At 41.2% G+C, this 21,720-nt stretch overlaps 1 protein-coding gene across 1 annotated transcript in view; it reads right to left on the minus strand.

The window, feature by feature from the left end:
* Positions 1–4,912: 4,912 nt before the first annotated feature.
* gpr158a (G protein-coupled receptor 158a) overlaps positions 4,913–21,720 on the minus strand; it is a gene marked incomplete at its 3' end in the record, with an annotated part of 72,234 nt that continues 55,426 nt past the window's right edge. Inside the window, exons 6-12 of the mRNA XM_083665216.1 lie at positions 13,665–13,774; positions 11,959–12,197; positions 10,425–10,563; positions 7,794–7,899; positions 7,509–7,655; positions 7,299–7,382; positions 4,913–6,793 (exon numbers count right to left, since the gene is read on the minus strand). Coding sequence (XP_083521342.1) covers positions 4,913–6,793; positions 7,299–7,382; positions 7,509–7,655; positions 7,794–7,899; positions 10,425–10,563; positions 11,959–12,197; positions 13,665–13,774 — 2,706 coding nt within the window. The remainder of the gene's footprint in view (positions 6,794–7,298; positions 7,383–7,508; positions 7,656–7,793; positions 7,900–10,424; positions 10,564–11,958; positions 12,198–13,664; positions 13,775–21,720) is intronic.

Raw genomic sequence — 21,720 nt, forward strand, 5'->3', positions numbered from 1 at the left:
TGTCATATAGGACATAGATGTTACATAAATACTTTATAAACGTCTGACACAACATTTATGACAGTGTTATGAAGTGTTTATGTCAGATGTTTACAGTATGTATACCCCTTTTATATAAAGTGTTACCAAAAACTGCTCTTGGTCTGTTGTATTTCCTCTGCCTCTGCTACACTTTGTTTCTGCAGGAGGTAGAAGCCATAATCTGATATGATCTGATCCTGTTCTTTCTGCAGGGTTCCCATTGATCTTTGTCCAAAGACCACAGCATCCCATAAAAGCATTTCAGGACAGGAGCCAAGACATGCATATGAATATCCTAAAGTGGTTATGGTCCAGAGTGCTTTTAAAGGCTTGCATTTCGTCAGCTATAGGTCCAGAGGCAGTACAAGTAAACAAACCTGAGACAGGGGAAAATGATTGCCCAGGCACAAATGCGTCATGTCTACTTAGCCTGGTGTCAGAGCTGTACTATGCTGACACTGGTAATAAGAATAAACATGCTGATAGTTATAGGGATCAATTCCAAGGATGACTCTATCATCATACTGTATGGGAATATACTGTATCATAAATTGGCTCTCTAGATACTTTGAGTACTGTACAGTATGTAAGGCAAGTTGGCATCAACAGAGAAATGTGTTTAACATATGATACGTATCTATAAGAAATGTCAAACATTAAATAACTGAGCACACCGTTGAATTTCATATAAATATTTATTGCAGAGGAGGTATCTTTTATGTACATGCTATCACAATATAACACAATATAAATCTACCAAATATTCCCATATACGGATGCTATAAGCTTGTCATAGAGCAATATTTATAACAAGCACATAATACAGTGGGTTAGGTACAGTATCACTCACTATACAACTTGTAACAGTCCATAAAAGATCACGGTTTCTTTTTTTTTGTTCTATCAAGGGCAGTGAAACATCGGTCCTACTAATTTCTTGATATCATGCAGAAGCCACGAGAGCAATAGTTAACGACGTCACAGCATTGAGTAGTATTAGTATTTCCCATCAGGTGACTTGGTTTGGTCACAAGAGAAGTCAGGTTAAATCAAACAAGCTAACAAACGAAAATCACCATGGTAAAATCCAAAACAAGTAGTAACACAGGACACATTATTATTTCAATGTCAAAAAGGTTACTGGTAACAACAGGTCTTGATTCGCATGTCCAAGTATATGGAACTTTAACCATTGTAAGGTGGTTGGAACGTTTAACGTTGATATATCATATATGATGACCATTTCCAGAGATACTGACAAAAAGACACAGTTGGATGTATACACAACTTGTTACAAAACCATGAGCTGATTGAACTGGCACAGAGGATTGTTACACACATTTTGAAATTATGTGAATCAAACTATATAGGTCAGGCATTATAATATATAGACCTACAGGATGTTACTTTTTGTTTTTTAACATTAAGTCTTTACTATAAACATCGCCTTAAATCAGGGCTTTTCAGAATGCAAAATCATTATCAAAACATTACATTTTCAGTGTTGATCATGAGAGAAAATTATGTACTAATTATGTTTGGAACTCTACACTATATATATTGATAACACATTTACTATTTGTATTGATAATGTCTTTGGACATTTCAATCTAACCAAATTTCATTCTCATTGTTTCAATTCTATTACTAGATGGCCTAATGAGATATGACTGAAAACATATTTGCCACCTGCATGGCCCAGCAGCATGACTAGTGTGATGGGCAACTGTTGGGGTCTGAAAAAACAATACATCATAATCCAGTGTACACCCACTACCTTAAGTGTATGTTTGAGTGATTTCATTTTGATTTAATGATTTTAATGTTATTAGTTCACTTCACTATGGATTTGCCCATTATGTGATGACCTGTTTTTGGCAAGGATTCCAAAGAGGTGATTTCAAACACAAAGCTCATATGATCCAATGAGATCAGCTTACTATAAGTGAAACTGGCTCAGTAATGCTAATGAGTATGTGAAAGTGATGGTCTCAGCTCAGGCAGGATACAGAAAGTCCCTAGAATCCCCTAAAGAGGCATTTAGAACCAGATATCACAATGTACACTCACCCAACACTTTATTAGTTATCCCTAATTATCCCTTTGCTCTCAGAACAGCCTTAATTCTTCGTGGCATTGATTCCATAAGATGTTGGAAACATTCCTTTGAGATTCTGGTCCATGATGACATGATTGCATCACGCAATTTTTTTGTTGCACTTTCAAGCTGTGAATTTCTCGTTCTACCACATCCCAAAGGTGTTCTATTGGATTCAGATCCGGTGACTGGGAAGGCCACTGAAAAACACTGAACTCTTTGTCATGTTCATGAAACCAGTTTGAGACGACTTTTGCTTTGTGACATGGTGCATTATCATGCTGGAAGTAGCCATTAGAAGATGGTTTAAATTGTGGCCATGAAGGGATGCACATGGTCAGCAACAATACTCAAATAGGCTGTGGTATTCAAGCGATGATTGATTGGTATTAACGGGCCCAAAGTGTACCAAGAAAACATTCCTCACATCATTGCACCACCTCCACCATGAGGAGGTGTACAGGTGTTCCTAATAAAGTGTTTGGTGAGTGTATATGATGGATGGTATTCTTGGTTCATAAATATGACATAGGTCTGTCAAATCATTACAATCAATCGAGGCTGGATGACACCTCTTTTTAGACACCATTCCAGCAGCACATAGAGCAGAACCATGACAAATCTCATGCTCTAGGCTGATACTCTGTGTGACATATTTCAAACGAGCCCCAGAGGTCAGCGGTATAAATAATTCTCTGTTGAGGGAGACAGAAATAAGACACAACAACTAAATAATTTTTATAGACTCTGGCTATAGAGTCTGTGTTATCTACCTCTTTGGTACTGTACATTGAACAAAAGCTGATATCATGAAATACAAGTAAATGATAAGAAAAACAGAAAGTAGTGATTTGTTTTATGCAAAACGTAAATCTGTTTTTGGAATATTATTCATGAATGTGAGACTCTTCTTGTAATTAAGAGAATGATTTAAAATTGAGACTTAGTACAGGAGGATTTAGACTACCTGATACCATTCATGACCATTTATGAACATTGCACAGTAACTTAACATTTTATAGGGAATGCCATGCCTCACAGCAAGTGTATCACATCCTATAACAATCCTTGCCAACTGTAATGAACAACCACGGATGCACATGAATCATTATCAATGTCAACCTTCAATGCAGTCAAAGAGACTATCTAATTATTAAGAGTACAGTTACATTTACGTATGTTATGTTGATATAGTATTCATTCTTCATCACATTGTTTATCAAATGTTAGCTAGGAACATATGATAATGAAACAACAAAAATGTTTCATTGTTCGTCATTCCTGTGTTGCTATTATGTAAGTCCGATATGCCTCTAAACATGTTTATTTTAATCTTCATTTGATGCATGAAAAGTATGTAAAGAAAAGATAAGGTGGATTTGTTTGGTCAAAGTATTGAAGCCTATTGGAACCTGCTGCGCTTTAGTTTTTTTTGTTATTAAAATTATGAGTGTGAATAATACTGTAAAATGAAAACCCAAAAACTCACGAGAAATTCTTAGCAACGGTTATGTAGAGAAAGTATAATTAAATGCCTTGAGACAACAGATCTAGCATCAAATCTCAAACAACAAATACATTCCTTACAGTAAGAGGAACATTTTGACATACATGTAAATTCATGTCACACTGTCTCTCTCAATGTCATCGTTTCCACTCTGAGTGCCGCTTAGAAATCAAAAACAAAAACAAAAACATGCCAGAGCATAATGAACACATGAATTATTTGCTTCAGTTGACAAACCAATCACATCCAACTATTCATGTTACCTGGCTGTGCATGCTGTTTATATAATTCACCTTCACAGAATGATGAGGAACAACCCCTGCTTCACTCATGACTATATACGACTGATACAAGACAGTTCTAGTTAGTTAGGCACATACAGTAGTAATACATTTCTGCAGACTTGGAAGCATTGGATGTTGCTGAGGACTAAATGAAACCTAAAAAACTCTGAAATTAGATGATATCACGTACCTGGTAAAACCATGAGACTGAACTGGGGGAGGATATGATGCAAATCATAACAAGAGGATGCCTGCATACAGCATATCTTTTATACACGTTGTTGAGTTTTGGCTAAAGTGCTATAGGCCGATTCTCTCACTAGCAGTGCCTTGGCTTGGGCACCCAACAATTAATGGAATGAAGTTTACCATTACATGATTGATGTGAGATCTTATGGATATTCCTATTTTGTTAATTTGTTATCTTATTCTTTGGCATTCATTTTATGTTTGCTCCAAGCCACTCTCACCTTAAACACAGACAATGTAGTTTATGCTAAACCATTTTGTACACTTCAATTTCTGAAACCTGCAACAACTTGGATTTTCATGACATCCATTTCCTGTTTATTCTAATAGTATGAAATGTTAGCGTGCCATCTAATGTGACCTATTTAAAGGTGAGGTGATATTGATGTTATTGTCAAAAAAACTCTCGTTGACTGAATAGAGAATATGATAAATGTATCTTTTCAACATTGCACATACAGTGAAGTAAAAGTTGCATAATTGTAAGACTAATATTTATCATTAAGAATACTCTGTAATAATCTGGAATGCTTATTATGATTTTGTTGCTTAGTTTTTTGTATGTTTTCATTTTTTTTTCTAAAATAGACAAAAAAGGGAAAAAATATTGGAAAGGAAGGCAACTTGTGCAACTTGATCTTCTTTTCATCCAAGTCACCATATTAATAGTAAACGTTCATATTTGAGGACTTTAAGGTGGAAAAAATGTATACAACAAGAACTATTTTTTCAGAAGTCCATTTAGCTTGAGTGTCATGCCTTGTTCCCTGATGTACTGTCATCACAGTCCCAGGGACAAACATCTGCCTTTTTTGCACCACTTACAACCCCGCCTTTGGGATTTAGACCGCTCTGTTTTGCTGAAGTAGAACTCTTGTCTCTTCCCTTTTTATCTGGCAAATCCTCAATGTCCCACGGACAGACATCGGCCTGCTTTCCTTTGGCTGCTCCAACGTTGGCACTTTTCCACTTTTCTACCATTGGCACTTCCTGACTACTCTCTGCATCCCAAGGGCACAACTCCGCCATTTTGGATTGACTCATATGTTTCTCTGTGGATTTACTCTTGTCCTTGGCTTTTGCTCTACCTTTCTCATCGCCAGTGTCTTTTGTCTTCTCTTTATCCTTGTCTACTGTTCTTGTGGATGGTGTGCCCTTCTTTTTGGAGGAGGATTCCTTTGTTTTTGAAACCTGAGTAGGACTAGGGCTTTTCGCAGAACTTTGAGAAACGACAGGAGTGTCGTAATCCCAGGGACAGATGTCAACTTTTGTGACTGGTTGGAATGAGCTACCTGTTGATTTGGAGGGCTCTGATAAAGCAGCCTTTCCTTTGACCTTGTCGGGTGAAAGAGCCACCTCCATCACCTTGGATGACGCCTCTTCGAAGTCCCATGGGCAAACATCAGCCGGCAGGGTTTTGGAGCTCTCTGCTGAAGGGTAAGGCTGGTTAGGCAGGGCAGTCTGAGCAGGTTGGGTAACTTGACTGGAGGATTGATTCTGCTTTGACCCTTCCACCCAGGTATGGCTCTCACCGCCGTCCTCCCAAGGGCATATGTCTGCTCGGTCCACTATCCTCTGGCCGTCTTTAGAATGACGGATGCTTGATGGGGACTGATCTGTGCCTTTCTGTTTTTGCTGCTGGGGTTTGACCGACTTGGTGCCATTTCCATGGACTGTGGTGGTTTCCTCTGGTGCTATGGACACATGCTTCTGGACCTTGTTCTCTGAAGGCGTCTGGAGGTCCTCCACTTCCCAGGGGCACACCTCAGAGAGATCGTAGAGCTCCTTGTTCTTTGCGGGGTCAGAGCATATAGACGGCTGGCTGCCGCTCACCTGCTGCTTCATGATGCCGGCTTTGGCTGCAGTCTGTCTGTACTCCACCGACTGGCTAACAATCATCTTGGGATAGCATTCATCCTCTGACTCAGGACTGGTCTTGGTCTCAGGACTGGTCTTGGTTTCTTTGCTCTTCTGTTGGCCCTTCTTGTTGCTGTCCTCCACATTCTGCGTCTTTCCAGTTAGTCCCATGGTCTTCTCTTTGGCATTGGCAATGACACTGAGGGACTTCTGCAACATAGATGTCCTCGGGTGGATGGGTTTCTTGTCAGCAGTCAGGTTATGGGCACTAGCCGACTTGCAGACCAAGGGGACTGACTCTGTCGATTCACTTGCAGCGTCTAGCTTCTCGTTAGACCTCTTCTTGACCAGCTTCTTGCCCATCAGGGAGTCCAGAAGGGACCCCTCTGCAGTGGCGACTTCCATTTTGTCTGTGGTGGAGCTGTTGGAATCCTCGCTGGGGTCACGGACATGGTCGTAGCTGCTGTGCGATTTCTTCAAAGAGAATACCTTACTCTTCAGGGACTCTTCTTTGGGAGGCTTCCCTATGTGAGAGGGGTCAAAGGGGTTCTTCCTCAAGATGCAGATGCTGTTTCTGTTGCTTCCGTGATCTCCGGCCTCTTTGTCTTCACGACTGCACTGGCGGTGCATCGTCTCTGGGATCTCAGTGATGCGTCTCATAAGCGAGCGACCTAGGCCCTTCTTTGAGCTACGCTTTTTCTGCAGGTGAGGGTTGTTGGCCAACATCTTCTTTCTCTTGTAGATCTCCAACTGAGAGTAGAGTTTCTTCAGCTCCTCCTGTATATTTCATTAAATAACAAGGAAAAGAACAAAAGAGAGAGACAAAGAGATAGATCCATTTAATTATCTAAAAACATAATATGAAATATAGATAAACATGATCTATTTGAACTAAAACACAATGTGTTACAAAAAAGCAGACGTTATTTTGCACAGAGAACATGCAATACGACTTTAGAACACGTAATTACGGACAGTGCCTCAACGACGTACTACAGTATATAACATGCTCTTTGACATAAAAGAAAGACAAGACGGTCTTGGACAGCATTAAATAAGGAAACTAAGTGTGTTTTATTGTTAGGTCTGAAACAGCCTCTGAGCATTGGTCCTGAATGTATTGTATTTTCTGTTTGTGTGCTCATCCGATACAGTGACTGCTCTCAAACAGGATATCAGGAGATCATATCTTTCGGTCTGATAAATAGGCCTGGACAATGTGCTCAAGTCTTTGGTGAGAGACTTCTTCAGCTCTAACAAATAAACAGAAACTTCTGCTCACGTTGGTACGTTTTTCCCAAAGACTGTCGCAAGACCTTACGCCACAGCCATTAATAGAACTGAGCTGGCCCATTTCGTCTGGCGTCTGCAATAAAAAACTGCCATAGCTCAGTATTTTTTCTAAGGACAAGGATTTCAAAAGGTATCACCAGGTTATTCATTTGAATGACAGAATTCACTAAAGGAAACTGCAAAAGGAAGGGCTGCTCACCCGGATGTCTTCGGGATCCAGACTGTGTTCGCTCCAGGCTGATGTTATGCTGCTGTTGAGGTAAGACCCAGAGCGACCCATGTCCAACTCGTCCTCATAGGCTTCAGAGGCTATATCTTCTCTCATGTGGGTACCGGCAAACAGGAACTGCAGTTGGCAAAATAGTGTACAATTTCTCAGTTTAACAGAAAATGTTAATACAATGTTGTTACCAGAGTATTTACAGCAGAACTACATAGAGGTGTAAGACCATTCAAATGTTCCAAATGACAGTTATACATGTACCTTGGGGATGAGCAGTAGCCCCAGAGTGACAGTCACAGTCAGGTGGGTGTGAGCGAAGAACAGCAACAGCATCCAGTCTGGATGGAGTTCAGGGGCGAGAGTGAACCTGTAAAGGGAGAGGGGGGGGGGTGTAGATAGAGTGAATACATGTATCATGCATTTGTTTAAGTTTATTAATACCTACAGTATACTTGAATTTCCATGCGCTTTATAATAACTCTGTATTTCCTATTTGAGATACTAATCTGTAACATTACATTCATTGGAAAAAGAAAAAGGAATTGCATAGAGAGTACCATTATGATGTATTTTAACCATACCAATTGTATGTGGACTGTGAAATAAAGTGTTATTCTAAAACAATACCAGCCAAGGTCCTCAATCTATATTTAGCCATGATTTTGTTGGGGTACAGGTGATATTCTAGCGATATTCACATTCTGTCTTTTTTGAATAATGTTATGCAGGGTCATAAATCATACAACTCATTTTAAAATACCACTGACTCCTGGTATCTCTTGGTAAGTAACAGCACACAGGAATACATTGTGCCTGTTGGAAACATAATGTCACTGTTAACATGTCTGTATTGGATATCTGATCCATTTATACCAATCTAATAGATTGTTTAATTATACCAAACAATGTTTTGTCCCAGCTGCTGTACACCCAACACATTAAAAAAACAGGTAATTCAAAGAAACAATATAGCATAAAAGGCAAAACTGCTCATTCTAAACATCCGTCCAAAACTCTAAGCACATATTCCATGTTGTAGAATTAAGTTGAATGATACTTGTGGAATCAAAAAGAGTATTTTGCATTACAGTAAACTTCTCAGACACTGCAGACAGTGAGAGAGACAGAAACAGGATATAACACGTTTATTTTAAGCCCAACTAGATTTATGCACTGTCTGTCTAGGCGTGAACATATTTCATTCCACTACTTGGCAAGGTTTATCATGCTGCATGGTCTGCCTCAACAATCCATTTGCCCTCCTGGAAATGTTCACCCTTAAATTGGATTACAGTATGGGGCACTGCTTCTATCTGGTTGTTTCATTTCTAGGATTGATACGTAATGCACTTCCTTGTTCAAATGTGTCAGTTATTCGTTATTCAAAAAGGCGCTATTTCAAGACCAAAATAACATTCTGGGCAATTGTAGTACTTTCAATGGACTTCTAAATTCGAAGACCATGCAGGCAGTTTATCACCAATAGAACTGGAATAGAACTGGAATAGAGCTTTAATTACTGCAGCTACAGTATGATGATCCAGAGGCATATCCTGTCACACGCTTATTCAAGCAATGGAAAGCCTACACCCAAGTAAATGCCATCCTGCAGGCTCATTATTTTGTTGAAGTTGGCGAATGGATAATTAACACTCATTTACAGTAGTTATAGCTGAGAGGCATGAAAGGAGGCGAAGGTCTAGCGAATCATACGACCCAAAGCTTTGAAGTGTTCTTTCCTTCATCTTTAGTGAGGAGTTCAAACTAAGTTCCTGTGTGGTTGAAGACTTAATCGCCTTGGCGTACTGTATCCTATCTGCCTAGAGGGCTTGATGGGGAACGCTCATATCCCTCAATGTTTTAACAGTTGTTATCTTTGGATTTTTTTATGTCCAGTAACAACACCTAGAACAGATTGTATTGTTCCCTGATTAGCCACACAGATATTCCAGGAAGTCTGGACTTTCACTGGTCACAGTGGGAGCACAGTGTAGGTAAGATCAGTAATAGCAATGGATTCTGTGTGCTTTAACATGCACAAGCTGTAGTCCCTGGTGGCAACGTCTCAGCATCTCCTAGGCAGAGTAGACAAGTGTTTACATTTATAAGGGCCTAGTCTTGCTTTTAGCTGCTGAGACCATCCTACCACTACGACTCCATTAAAAGGAATGGTGCTATAAACACACTCCCGGATGTGAAATGCTTGTACCATCTGAACAGCTAAACTGCAAACCTCAACGCCTTCCAAACCTATTTGGGTCCAAACATTGGAGGGCAATTTGTCTATAATGGCTTTTAATTTGCAATTGAGATGTTGCTGCCAATAGCTCAAAACATCTACATGGTGTCAAAACATAAATCATCCTGACGTGGCTAATTATGGAATAATCTAATGTAGCTGAGCTCTCAATTAGGAGGATTCCAACTGGGAATGGGTTTTGTAGTGTCAGCATAAACAGCATAAACAGTGCTATATCTCATTTATGTCTAGTACAACCTGATATGTACACTGGATTCAGAGTTTTTGATACAATAAAAACAACCCATTATGTAGTGGCACTGAATTTGTTTCCCATATGTTACAAATGACTTCATGTGAAATGAACCATAGATGTCACTCCAAGTATTTGTAGGTCATGACATGTATAAGGAGCCAAGCTGCATGCAGAATTTGACACAGTCAACACAATTGGCAATGCTACAGTAAAACGCAAGCCAACAGTTATTTGAAAGACAGTTAGTTATTGTTGACAAACTTAAGTCCATGTTTATTCAGATACTGTATTGTACTATTTTGGCTAAATATGACCAATGCAATAAGGGAAGAAATTCCCCACTGGCACATTACCTCTCATGCGTTCTCTAAAATAGCTAGGTTATGGTTAGTCTTACCTGATGACATGGAATATGGCAGAGAGGATGAGCTCATTGTGAACTGCGATGGCCATGTAGCGAGGCTCATGGAATGCTGACGGCACCGTCCTCACGGCGTAACATAGATACACCGCCCACAGCAGGAACAGGAACTCAGCTATGGAATAGGAAGCAGGAAGTAGAGAGCGTCAACACAATAGATGGCAGTCAAGCTAAAGGAAGAGGAGCCGTTGGCTTACAGTGCATACAGTACATACCCATATGTACCTCTACAAACACTTAGCACCCATCCACTCCACAGCTGAATGCTCTCATGGACCCGGAGCAATATCGCAGTAAAACACGGGCATGTTGAAAAATGACATGTTCAATAAATGCAATGAAACCCGTTCTTGGTGTCTGTATTCTCTAGACACTGTCTGACTGACAATTGCAGATGGAGCTGTAGCAAGCAGACTCGTCCAAGGTTTTATAAATTCCCCCATCCCCCTTGACACCCCATATACTGTAATGTATTCTGGGTAGCTGGCTTGACAGCAATAAACGTCTGCTTCTCCCATGAAAATCTGTCACCATTATTTTGACATTCACAGTGCTTGTCTGCATGAATGGAAGCGCTTCAAGGTTTGACAGAGGTGTGTGTTCAGTAAAGTGCACTACATTACACAGCAGGACCAACACTCAAAATCAGAAAAATGCCTGTTTGTTATGTTTATTGTAAAGGGCTGTGAGGACCTCGGTCCATCGAGAGTCATCACTGTCTGTGATCTACCATGGCCCCTCATAGGTATTTACATGAGTGGTCACCAAATAGACAAAATGGTTTCCTATAATTACTCATACACACCAGAGTGAAAAATAAAACATAGTTATACGAATATAACTTTCAAAACAACCCCAAGTTCCACCTGCGTGATTTGGCCCTCTTGAACCCAAAGATGTTTGGCTTCATTAGATCACAGTGTGTAATCGTTGCCGCGGGCTACACCTGTTCTGCAAATGCAAAACAGGGGCAGTGCTCTGTTTTCTGCTGGACCTTGGAGCATCCTTAGTCAGCATGCTTAAAAACAAGTCTGTTTTTTCCACGTCCCAGCTTTTCACAGCTTCTATTCCTCTCAAAGTAGCTTTGATGTTTTTATCTGTCTTTATTTGGCACACCCTCTCCCTCGTGTGGGCAAACTTCCAGACTACCAAAGGAGAGAGTTAATGTCTGTTTTAGAGAAACAGATAACAGTAGCCAAATATCATAAATATAGAGGGAGGCAGACTGTCTGTACCAATTGTCTGATGTAAAAAGGGAACCACTATCCTACTCTGACCCGTTCATTCTCTCTCTTCTCTCTTTCTCTCTAAATCCACTAACTCTCTACACATTTTCAGCGGGGTTCCTCACACCCTCATACCATGAAAGCCATTGATTCCACACACACACACGGATGCACGGATGCACGCATGCAGATTACCTGCACTGGGGGTAGGTATATGTGTTAAGATGTCTCCTACCCCAAACCCCACTCAGAAGAAGAAAAACAGAAACAGAACTAGCACTCACCGACGGCCATCATGTAGTCCCAGCGGTCCAGCAGGCACATGCTGAACTGCAGGCCATCGGGTGTATAGCCCACCTCCACGAGGGCCAGGTTCCTGTCCTGGTTCTGGCACACGGCGGAGGTCCACGCCACCAGGAACCAGCAGACAATGAGTAGGATGATGCCGAGCAAACGCAGAACCCGCCAGCTGGTCATGTAGGGGATGCGCTGGGCCGTGCGGGACAGGAACACCTTCAAGACCCTGCAGTGGGAGAGAGTTAGTGTGTAAGGTAAGAAGATGGTTGGGGAGTATTATTTATCCAAGTCACCGTCATCATAGTCACCTGTTGTCAGCATCGTCGTCGTTGTTGTCATCATCATCACCATTACCATTATCGTCATCATCATAGTCATCAACATAGCATGCATTTGTAATGTACAGGCTAATACACTGTAATTGTCAGTGACATATCTCCTATCTCTTATCCCATGTCTTAAACCACTTTTACATACAGTATACTGTATGTTTTCAATCCCAGATGAACAAGAGTAGTAATCGCTGGAAATGGTGGAACCATCCTCATTATTAGCCCCTAACTCTGAGACACATTGATGAAGTGTCCTCAAAATCCCCTTAATGTGGCCTTATCAAAAATGGATCTGTGCAATGTGTTAAATTCCACCTCTGCGGGGCCGCCGCGCTCCCACTCCGATTAGCCTTGCAAAAACTCACATCCCCTCTCCTTAATTAAAAGCTTCATTAGGCCTTTTTGACATGTTCACCTGCCGCCAACTCCGCTGTTGCAATTTTCTGACCACGCTTCTGTATGTCTTTAAATACAGTAGCCCATGTCTCATTATCAACCTTTCAGATGTGCTAACCTTCACCATTCTCCCTCTATCCCAAAGCTCTCTTCTTCTCTGAATTGAGTTTTTCCCTGTGTGCACACAGCACACACACACACACACACACACACACACACACACACACACACACACACACACACACACACACACACACAAACACACACATACAAACACACACATACACAAAGACACACACACACACACACACACACACACACACACACACACAGAAACACACAGAAACACACATACACACACTCCTCACTCTATTTGTCTCCTGCCTCTGTCTATCTCGCCCATTCGATAAAATGTAATAAATTGAGACAATTTGTACCAAAGTACAAAGATTTTTCTCTTCCCTTACTTTAACTGTACAACTCTCTACAACAGTCGTGCTTAACCAGGCAACGAAGGCAGTTTAAGTGTGCCTCTGATGAACTGACCAAGAAACACGCTGCTCCAACACTTGCTGGCTCTTACCTTCACTGTAATTGTATTTAAAGAGTAACATCACCGTAGTCAATTGGGGATTGCCCAGCTTGTATTAATGAGGATGGACAAATGTAGGTGGATGTGGAACACAAAATGTTAAAATGGGATTGTACTATAAAGATGAAGATAATGCAGAAGATAATGTATTGAAAAAAACTCTTGGTGACTTGAACTTCTGGTGACTGCTGACTTTTTTCCTAACCCAAAGTGCCTCACTTGGGATGAGTTAGTCTGTCGGTGTGCAGAATTAGTTATTTATCCCCTTTGATTGACATTATCTCCATTATAAACCAGATCCTTGAGCCGCCCCATGACCCCAGTACAGTATATACCTCCCTGTCAGGTTAATGATGATTGAACAGAAGATTACCGGTAGAGCTTGAGGGTCACTGTCCCATAGACTGTAGCGAAGCCCAGCAGTCGAACCCATCTCAGCAGGATACAGCGGAATATACTGGGCTGGAAGAACATAATCACCACCTGAAGAATTTGAGGGAGAGTGAAAATTAGAGTACAGTCTTTTATGCGTCCAGTATATGATTAAGGTGTGTCTTCTGTCTGTGAACTTTTACCAAATAAATGGTACAGTAGAACGTCTTGTTGTCCTCGACCTTTGAACCGAGGAGCAACTAATAAATAAGACAAATCCTCTTTCCATCATGCACAGTGTAGTTTCCAAAAGGGCAAAGTAAGTTTAGTGAAAACATCCTTCTGTTTCTGTTTTCCATTAGCGAGGTAATGTATCTCTGGGAGGATAAACACAGTGTAGTTGTGACATGTAGTCTACATTTACTGTAGCTTCCAAGGGTGACTTTCAAAATATCACACATCGGCCATATTCTTGTTAATTTATCTCTGATCCTGTGATTCGCCATCTATCTATTCATATGAAAGGGTATATGTAGAGTGATGGATGGATATGTGTGTATGCCTACATTCATGTGTTTCTGCATGTTTGCTCACTCATTCTCTCTCTCTCTCTCTCTCTCTCTCTCTCTCTTTCTGTCTCATTCATAACTTATCCTTTAATTTGTTTGCAGAGGATATCAAACACATAACCTCAAAAACCCCCAAACCCATCAACAACCTAATTGACAAAGAGATAGTCTTCCACAGGATCTGTCTTTTAACATTCATCTCTGATGTTGTATTCTAAAGATGTCTGCTACCCCACTGAAACGAGGCACCTGGCACCAGACGAGGGCTGTAATTGAAAACGAGGCTCACAGCTGGGCCCGGGCCTCCCACAGAACCTCCAGAGCAGCTGCCTGAGCACTTTTCTATCAACCCTTAGTGAGTGTGTGAGCAGGGGAAACGCTCACTGTGTGTAATCCAATAAGGGCTGAGTTGCTGCGCTCTGAATGTGAGTCCATTGGATTGATTAGCGAAAACTGCTTCCGCACAGATTAATTGCTCTGCGGTGTTTGAGGCACTGATGATTTGGGTCGTAATTACGTTCTAAGATGCTTATGATCCAGAGGCGGAGATCCAGCCCAACCAATCCTGCATGAAATGGCAAATGCCATTGGGCATTGGTGGAGTGGAGCAGTATTAGGTTTCAAGTCCACGCTAGATGCATTTTCTTCCAACAAATACCATCACTATAAGCAACGGATGTAAGACACGCTAATGTAAGACAATAACGCAGATTTTTTTTCTTACTCCTATGAGTAAGATCATTTGGCTACAGCCCCTAGACAGGTCACATGGCTGCAACCCCCAGGCTGTCTGACTAGATCCCCCCAGACAGACTGTGTGCTTTAGACTGATGCCCACTCCTAGTAAAGAGGGTAGAGAATATCTCAGATGAGCGGACTCCTAATGTGTGCAGTATAGGCTACCCACTTTCTCCCCTACTTTTTACTTTCTCTCCTCTACTTCCATGTAGCTAATGCCTGTGGGTGTAAGTTTTTCACAAGGCACACAAGACTTTAAGAATAAAGACATACATACATGACAAATCTCAAACATCATTGAGTGTTTTGTGTAACAAAATAGCTTGCTGTTAATTCTGTACAGCATTGCAAGTAGAATCAAAATATAAAAGATAATACAACATGTACAGTATAATTCTGGAACAATACTTTGCACTGCCCAGCTGAAGTGAATCTGAGTCCAACTGACAACACAGAAGAGTCGCTCTTGAGCCAAGAAAGAGGGCGTTCGCCCTTGTTTGTACTAAGCCCACAGAAAAGCACTGAAATGATGCCCGACCAAACAAAACTGATGGTCGTCCAAAACATAAATGCAGGGGGAGACAACAAACATCTGAGGCAACATAATTATCTGTTCATTGCAGATGTGCAGCGATTTCCCCTGTGGAATTGTTAATGTTAATCGGATTAGTAGAGGCATTAATATGTTCCCCCAGGCAGCAGCAAAGATGCAGACATGTGAATATTTTTGCTCACTAGGTTTGAGTCAGTCAGGGGACACAGAGGACCCCATGGGACACAGAGGTGGCCCACATTGTCATCAACTCAGAACAACAGACAAACCAAACTGAGTTAAGCAAACTTGAAGCTCAAATGAACTTTGCTTGCACTAGTTATGTCTGAAGCAACAAAATGGGTACCAGTCCATTTCAGTCGTATAAGAGCATGCTGTACACTGTAAGCGTAATCATTACTTTTGCTTTGGCTTATTATAACACATAACTGTTGGTTATGCTATTGTATGTCAAATGGGTGATATTTATGAACAAATCAATGACTGTGTGAGGCTGATCCTAGGGATACACACACACACACGCACGCAACAAAGCAAAGTTGTGATTCTCTATACTTGCCCCAAATCCCATTTTCCCCAAACGTAAGTAATATAATATAATGTCTTCCTAATAACAGTTCACATCCTAGGTGCATTTTGTCAGAGATACAGGGGAAGAGAGGGAGAGGAAAGAAGGCACTGAGCAACTCATTGACGCATGCACAGGTCCATTGGGATTGAGTGGGGCACAGGAAGATTGTTCAAATGCACCATGGGAAAACACAGATCATGACACATTTTTTAATAAACTGTACCAATGCCAAGTGAATCACTGTCATGTGGCTGGTTACTGTTGTTGTTGTTTTTTGTGATAAAGAAGGTGCAGTCCATTGTTTTGAAAAACATAACTGCCAGATTCCTGAAACTGGACTGAATAGACCCGTGCAATAAATAAACAATGCATTGTAATAATTTTAAGAATTATTGAATTTATTTAGCAGATTTTAAAGGGAAGAATATACTGTACAGTAGGCCTATGTCATGAGTATTATGGGATATATTAGACAAATGTGCACATGAAGTACCTGTATTATCCCTTATCCCCCACACACAGTCTAGTCTGCAGATGTATCACTGATTATCACATATCCATTTCTGGATTAATTGTTCATAGTCTCATACAAGTAGAATTCCTCATAGAGAATATCATGAAGCTTCAATTTCCCGATTAAAAACAACAGGAGGGGATAACTTGCCGAAACACAAGAGGCAAAATATATCTCCCCTGGAGTTTCATCTCTCCAATAAAAAGACACACACACACACACACACACACACACACACACAGACACACACACACACACACACACACACACCTCAATCCCCCATCCTCCTGCCTACACACACACAGCCCTCAGTTCAGCAAAAACCCATTTGGCCTGCCACACATTCTTGAACTGCACTTTTCTCGTGCATCGTTTCTGGGAAGAGGAAGGCCCTGATGCTCTGACAAGTTGGCGTTAATGCCAGTATGCATAAAAGGACGGACCAATCTCTCGCTCCCAACCTTACCATTAATAATCAATGCTAAGTGCTGGTAACCTTGGACTCAGCCCTCTCAGAGGGAGAGTAAGGGGATCAGGTGTAGTGTGTGTGTATTGTGTGTGTGTGTGTGTGTGTGTGTGTGTGTGTGTGTGTGTGTGTGTGTGTGTGTGTGTGTGTGTGTGTGTGTGTGTGTGCATGCCTGCATGCATGTGTGTGTGTGTATGTGTGTTTGGGGAGGGCAGGGTACCTTATACGTTTCTAATGGACATCAATACCTAAGACCATTATCAACATCACACATACTCATCTCTAGAATGCCTGCCATAGTCTTCTCAACTCAATTACACCGTTGGTTAAGAGGGTTAGAAATACCATTGGAGCCCAGCTACCATCTATAACATCAATTCCCATGGGTGTTTAAGTCTGGACAGAGAATAACTATCTATTTGATTTGTCCAATGCACATGATTTCATCAAGATTTGTTATGTGATTCATGATCGAAATTAAATTTGAGGATGCTGTGTTCTTTTTTTATTTTTTTTTACGTTTATTTGGAACCCAGGCAAATGGGTGAACAGGTCCCAGATGTGGATATGCCCTGTTGACAGTATCATCTGTTGCCCTACACTACCCTCTCCCCTGACACCTAACCTAACACAACCTCTCTCTCCCCATACTTCCTCCTAAATGGAGCCTTCTCATGTGGAAATCTAGAACAGCATGTTCTACAGACACCTAGGGAGATACCATGGAGACCCCAGGGGTAAAAACCACCATACCCTTTTAGGAGTTCATAAAAATGACGGTTCACCATTGTATAGCCAACACCTCACTGTCCTGATAATGCTTTAGCCTATGTAGGCTGTTCAATGACACACATTTACATTTGGTACATATTTTATTTTATTTGTTCCCCTTTCCTTGCCAGTTCATATACTCTGGTCATTCTATTGACTTGGTATATCTTTTTTTTAAGCATAAACTATTTACCAAATGTATTGTTTCTATATTCCGTATTCCTTTTTCTAAAGCGCATGGCATGGTCCCTGATTTGTTGCAACATCACCATGTCAAATAAACAATGGAAACTGTCGAGTGCGCTGCTGATATTTCCTCTTGTGTGATCTGTAGGCCCTGGCCTCTCCGTAATGACATTGTGTGATACCATTCTACCTGCTGCGTTGTTGCCTGTTGGCTGTTCTTTCTAAACTGTCCCATCCAGTCTCCAGCTTCACCATGGCTGGTGGTGACATCGGCTGAGTCAGTAACTTTCTGGGGGTTCTGTGTAGAGCCCGAAGTGTCGGAGGCCGAGGTAAGGTTTGAGTCGGTTCCGTTCTGGTTTTTTTGCGTGGAGCCTGAGGGGTCTGAGGATCAGGCTCATAGTCACTATCATCAGTGATGTTAGAAGGCATTTCATCAGTCAATTCATCAGGGTCCGAATCACCATCAACATTCTGTAGCTACTCCAACGCTGTCTTCGGATAAAATCTTTTTCCAGCCATTGTTAATTACACAGACTGATTAGATCTCACTTGAGCTGACTGACTGCTTATATCGTGTAAATGAAAAAAAATAAACCCACCCTTAATTATTCTATCCATGTCTTCATCAGAGTGTGATGAATGGTATCTCTTCTTCAGAGGCTTCGGTGTGTGTTTCCCAAGCTTCTGTTCACATGTACTCATGCATTGATCATGGAAATAACTGATATTGTCTTTCTGCAAATGTTGCTCATAGCCATTATGGTTGAAAGCCATTCATAACTGTAGGGTCAGTTTCGATTTTTATGAGGGTATTTTATGACTATTATGAGGGTAAATCAAGGGTGAAGCACAAATGATCGGACCAGAACAGAGAAGAACAGGTGCTAATCTCGCCTCATTACGTGATTTGGAGGTGTTGGCTATCAGTAAAAGGTATGGCAGGCATGAAAATGCTTCCAGATTTTTTTCTATGCATGATTTTGAACTTGTAACAATGCTAACATGTTAAAAACAAACATTTAGGAAAAGTCAGGGAAGGAGGGGGCTATTGGTTTCACAACAGCAGAATTATTTTATTATAAAGTGTCACATGGCATCTGTGGGCGCCTGCGGAGGCTTTAGTGTTAAGGATGTCAGAGGATTAGAGAACATGTCAGTAAATATTAACACACTTGAGTGGAGACATGGAAGGGTTTGATGATAACACCGTCGTCAATCAACATGTCAAACAGAACCTACAACATTCACTCAACCATACTAGACATCAGACTGTGCTAGCATCGGCCCATTAGCCACGTCATTCTCTGAACAAACATTGTTAAACATCACTATAAGATTGGCAAAGAGACAGAGGTAGAGAGAGAGAGAGAGAGAGATGTCATAGTGAGCCATACATGACTCATGCTTTCACACAATGATACTGACCTCCTTTTCGGACTGAACACAAGTATTTCTCATCATCCCTGGGACTGAGATCTCAACACTCGTGATTTTCTGTTATAGGTGTAGCAAGACAGGATTTATCCCCCTTGTAGCATTTACACAGTTAGCATTACCTAGAAATTTTTGAGTGCTTTGCCTCATTCATATAGGCCTGCTTATCAGTAGAGATAATGACTGGTGTCTAAATATGTGCCTGCATCACACTTGCACTTGTGACTGTACATAAACATCATACAAACAGGCTATTATAAAACACACAACTGTGGTGTTGTATAACAAAAAAGGAAGTGACTCAGTTATAAGAGTAAATAACCTGGACCGTACACCCTTACTCTTCCTGAAGTAGATTTGATAATATAACAAGTGATAAATCAGAACTTGTTACATTATATATTTGTGTTCACTCATTAGCTAATATGGTCACAGGGTATGAATGCAAAGGTGCCTGAAGAACATTTAGAATGACACTGAACATAATTAAAACTTGTTTTCCTCCTTCGGACCCAATTCCGCTCACTTTATTTACATTTACATTTATGGCATTTAGCAGACACCTTTATCCAAAGCGACTTACAGCAAATACATTTGTTTAAGTAAGTGAATCATCTATCCATCAGTCATCATAAGATAAAGTAATCAATGCTCAGACCAGGGGCCATTGGCAGTCACAATGCTAGAAGAAGATTTTTTTCTTTATTTTCTTTTCTTTATTTTTTTTTAATAAATCATCCCAGCCACAGTGTAAACTTAGAGGCAATTGATTGGTCACGAGATAATGGATCCCCTTCATTCATTCTGAACGGTTCTCAAGAGGGCGCAGAACGCAGTGTGTCCCTCTTGACACATGAGTGACCTCAGCCAGACTTACAGCTGGGGTGAGAGTGAGTGCTGGGGTGAGTGTGTTAGCCCAGTGTGCTAGGGTGAGTGTGTTAGCCCAGTGTGCTAGGGTGAGTGTGTTAGCCCAGTGTGCTGGGGTGAGTGTGTTAGCCCAGTGTGCTAGGGTGAGTGTGTTAGCCCAGTGTGCTGGGGTGAGTGTGTTAGCCCAGTGTGCTAGGGTGAGTGTGTTAGCCCAGTGTGCTGGGGTGAGTGTGTTAGTCCAGTGTGCAACTGAATTATGTTAGTCAACAGAGCAAGGTTTATTCATTAGGTCTGACTCTGTTGTGAATAGCCCTCAAGTAACCCCTGTATTCTCTTAGTGGTGAAGGCTACTGTCAAGCAAGCCTGTCTGACTGTGTGGTATGGTCTTGACTTCTCATATTGCTCATAGAAAGACTAAAAAGGTGCTGGTGCCCTCAGTACTTACAGTAAGTTCCATACAACTCCTATCATGTGTGAACCATGAGTTGGCTAAAGACTTACATTACAAGTACTTTAACAGATTGTGGTGGTGGTAGTAGTAACAATACTTAACCACACCTACGATTATTACATTCACTACTATTTCTAATATCACTACAACAAATGGATATCACAGTGCTTTTCCGCAAGTCTCAAACCACATAAGTGCAGATATCTCACCTCATCCAGGGCCAGTGTGTAACAACCACCTGGGCGATGCACACCGCACAGCAGTCATTTTGTGCTAGAGCGGTCGCCATAATTAGCTATGGCAGTGGGGCGTGGAGGAGGTATTGAACAAATTACAAATTGAGAAGGTGAGAATGTGGATTCTGTGATAACAACAACATAGCTACTCCTGGACCAACAAAGAATGGACCCGTATGTAATTGGCTATAATCTGCAGACAATAAAGATGTAAATGAGATAGAGAAGAGGATCGATACAGGAGGTAAAACCCTGAGGGGATTGATTCCTTAGCCAAACTACATCTCTGTCAAGGTCAGGACGTGTGCCTGAGGGTTCCAATCCTACCATGGCTATTGAAGTCATCTGTTATTCTGTGAGATGAGTTTACTATGCTGAGGATGTGGAGTGAAAACATGGATGGAGTGTGTGTGTGTGTGTGTGTGTGTGTGTGTGTGTGTGTGTGTGTGTGTGTGTGTGCGCGTGCTTATGGTAACCCATAAGTCAATTGTTTACAGTACTGTCTGTGAATTAGCAAACGATGTAAAAATAGAGTGAACAGAACTGTCACTCCACATGACTATCTAAATTGTATTAATACAATGCTGCATACGGGATACTGAGAAACACACAGAGATCTAGTCCAGGGACTTGAGACCTTATACGGCTGAGGGTTAACCCGCTTTCACCTCTCTGGTGGAGATGCTGTAAATAATTGACTG

This window comes from Argentina silus (genome assembly GCF_951799395.1).
Source record: "Argentina silus genome assembly, chromosome: 1".
NCBI classification, from domain to species: domain Eukaryota; kingdom Metazoa; phylum Chordata; class Actinopteri; order Argentiniformes; family Argentinidae; genus Argentina; species Argentina silus.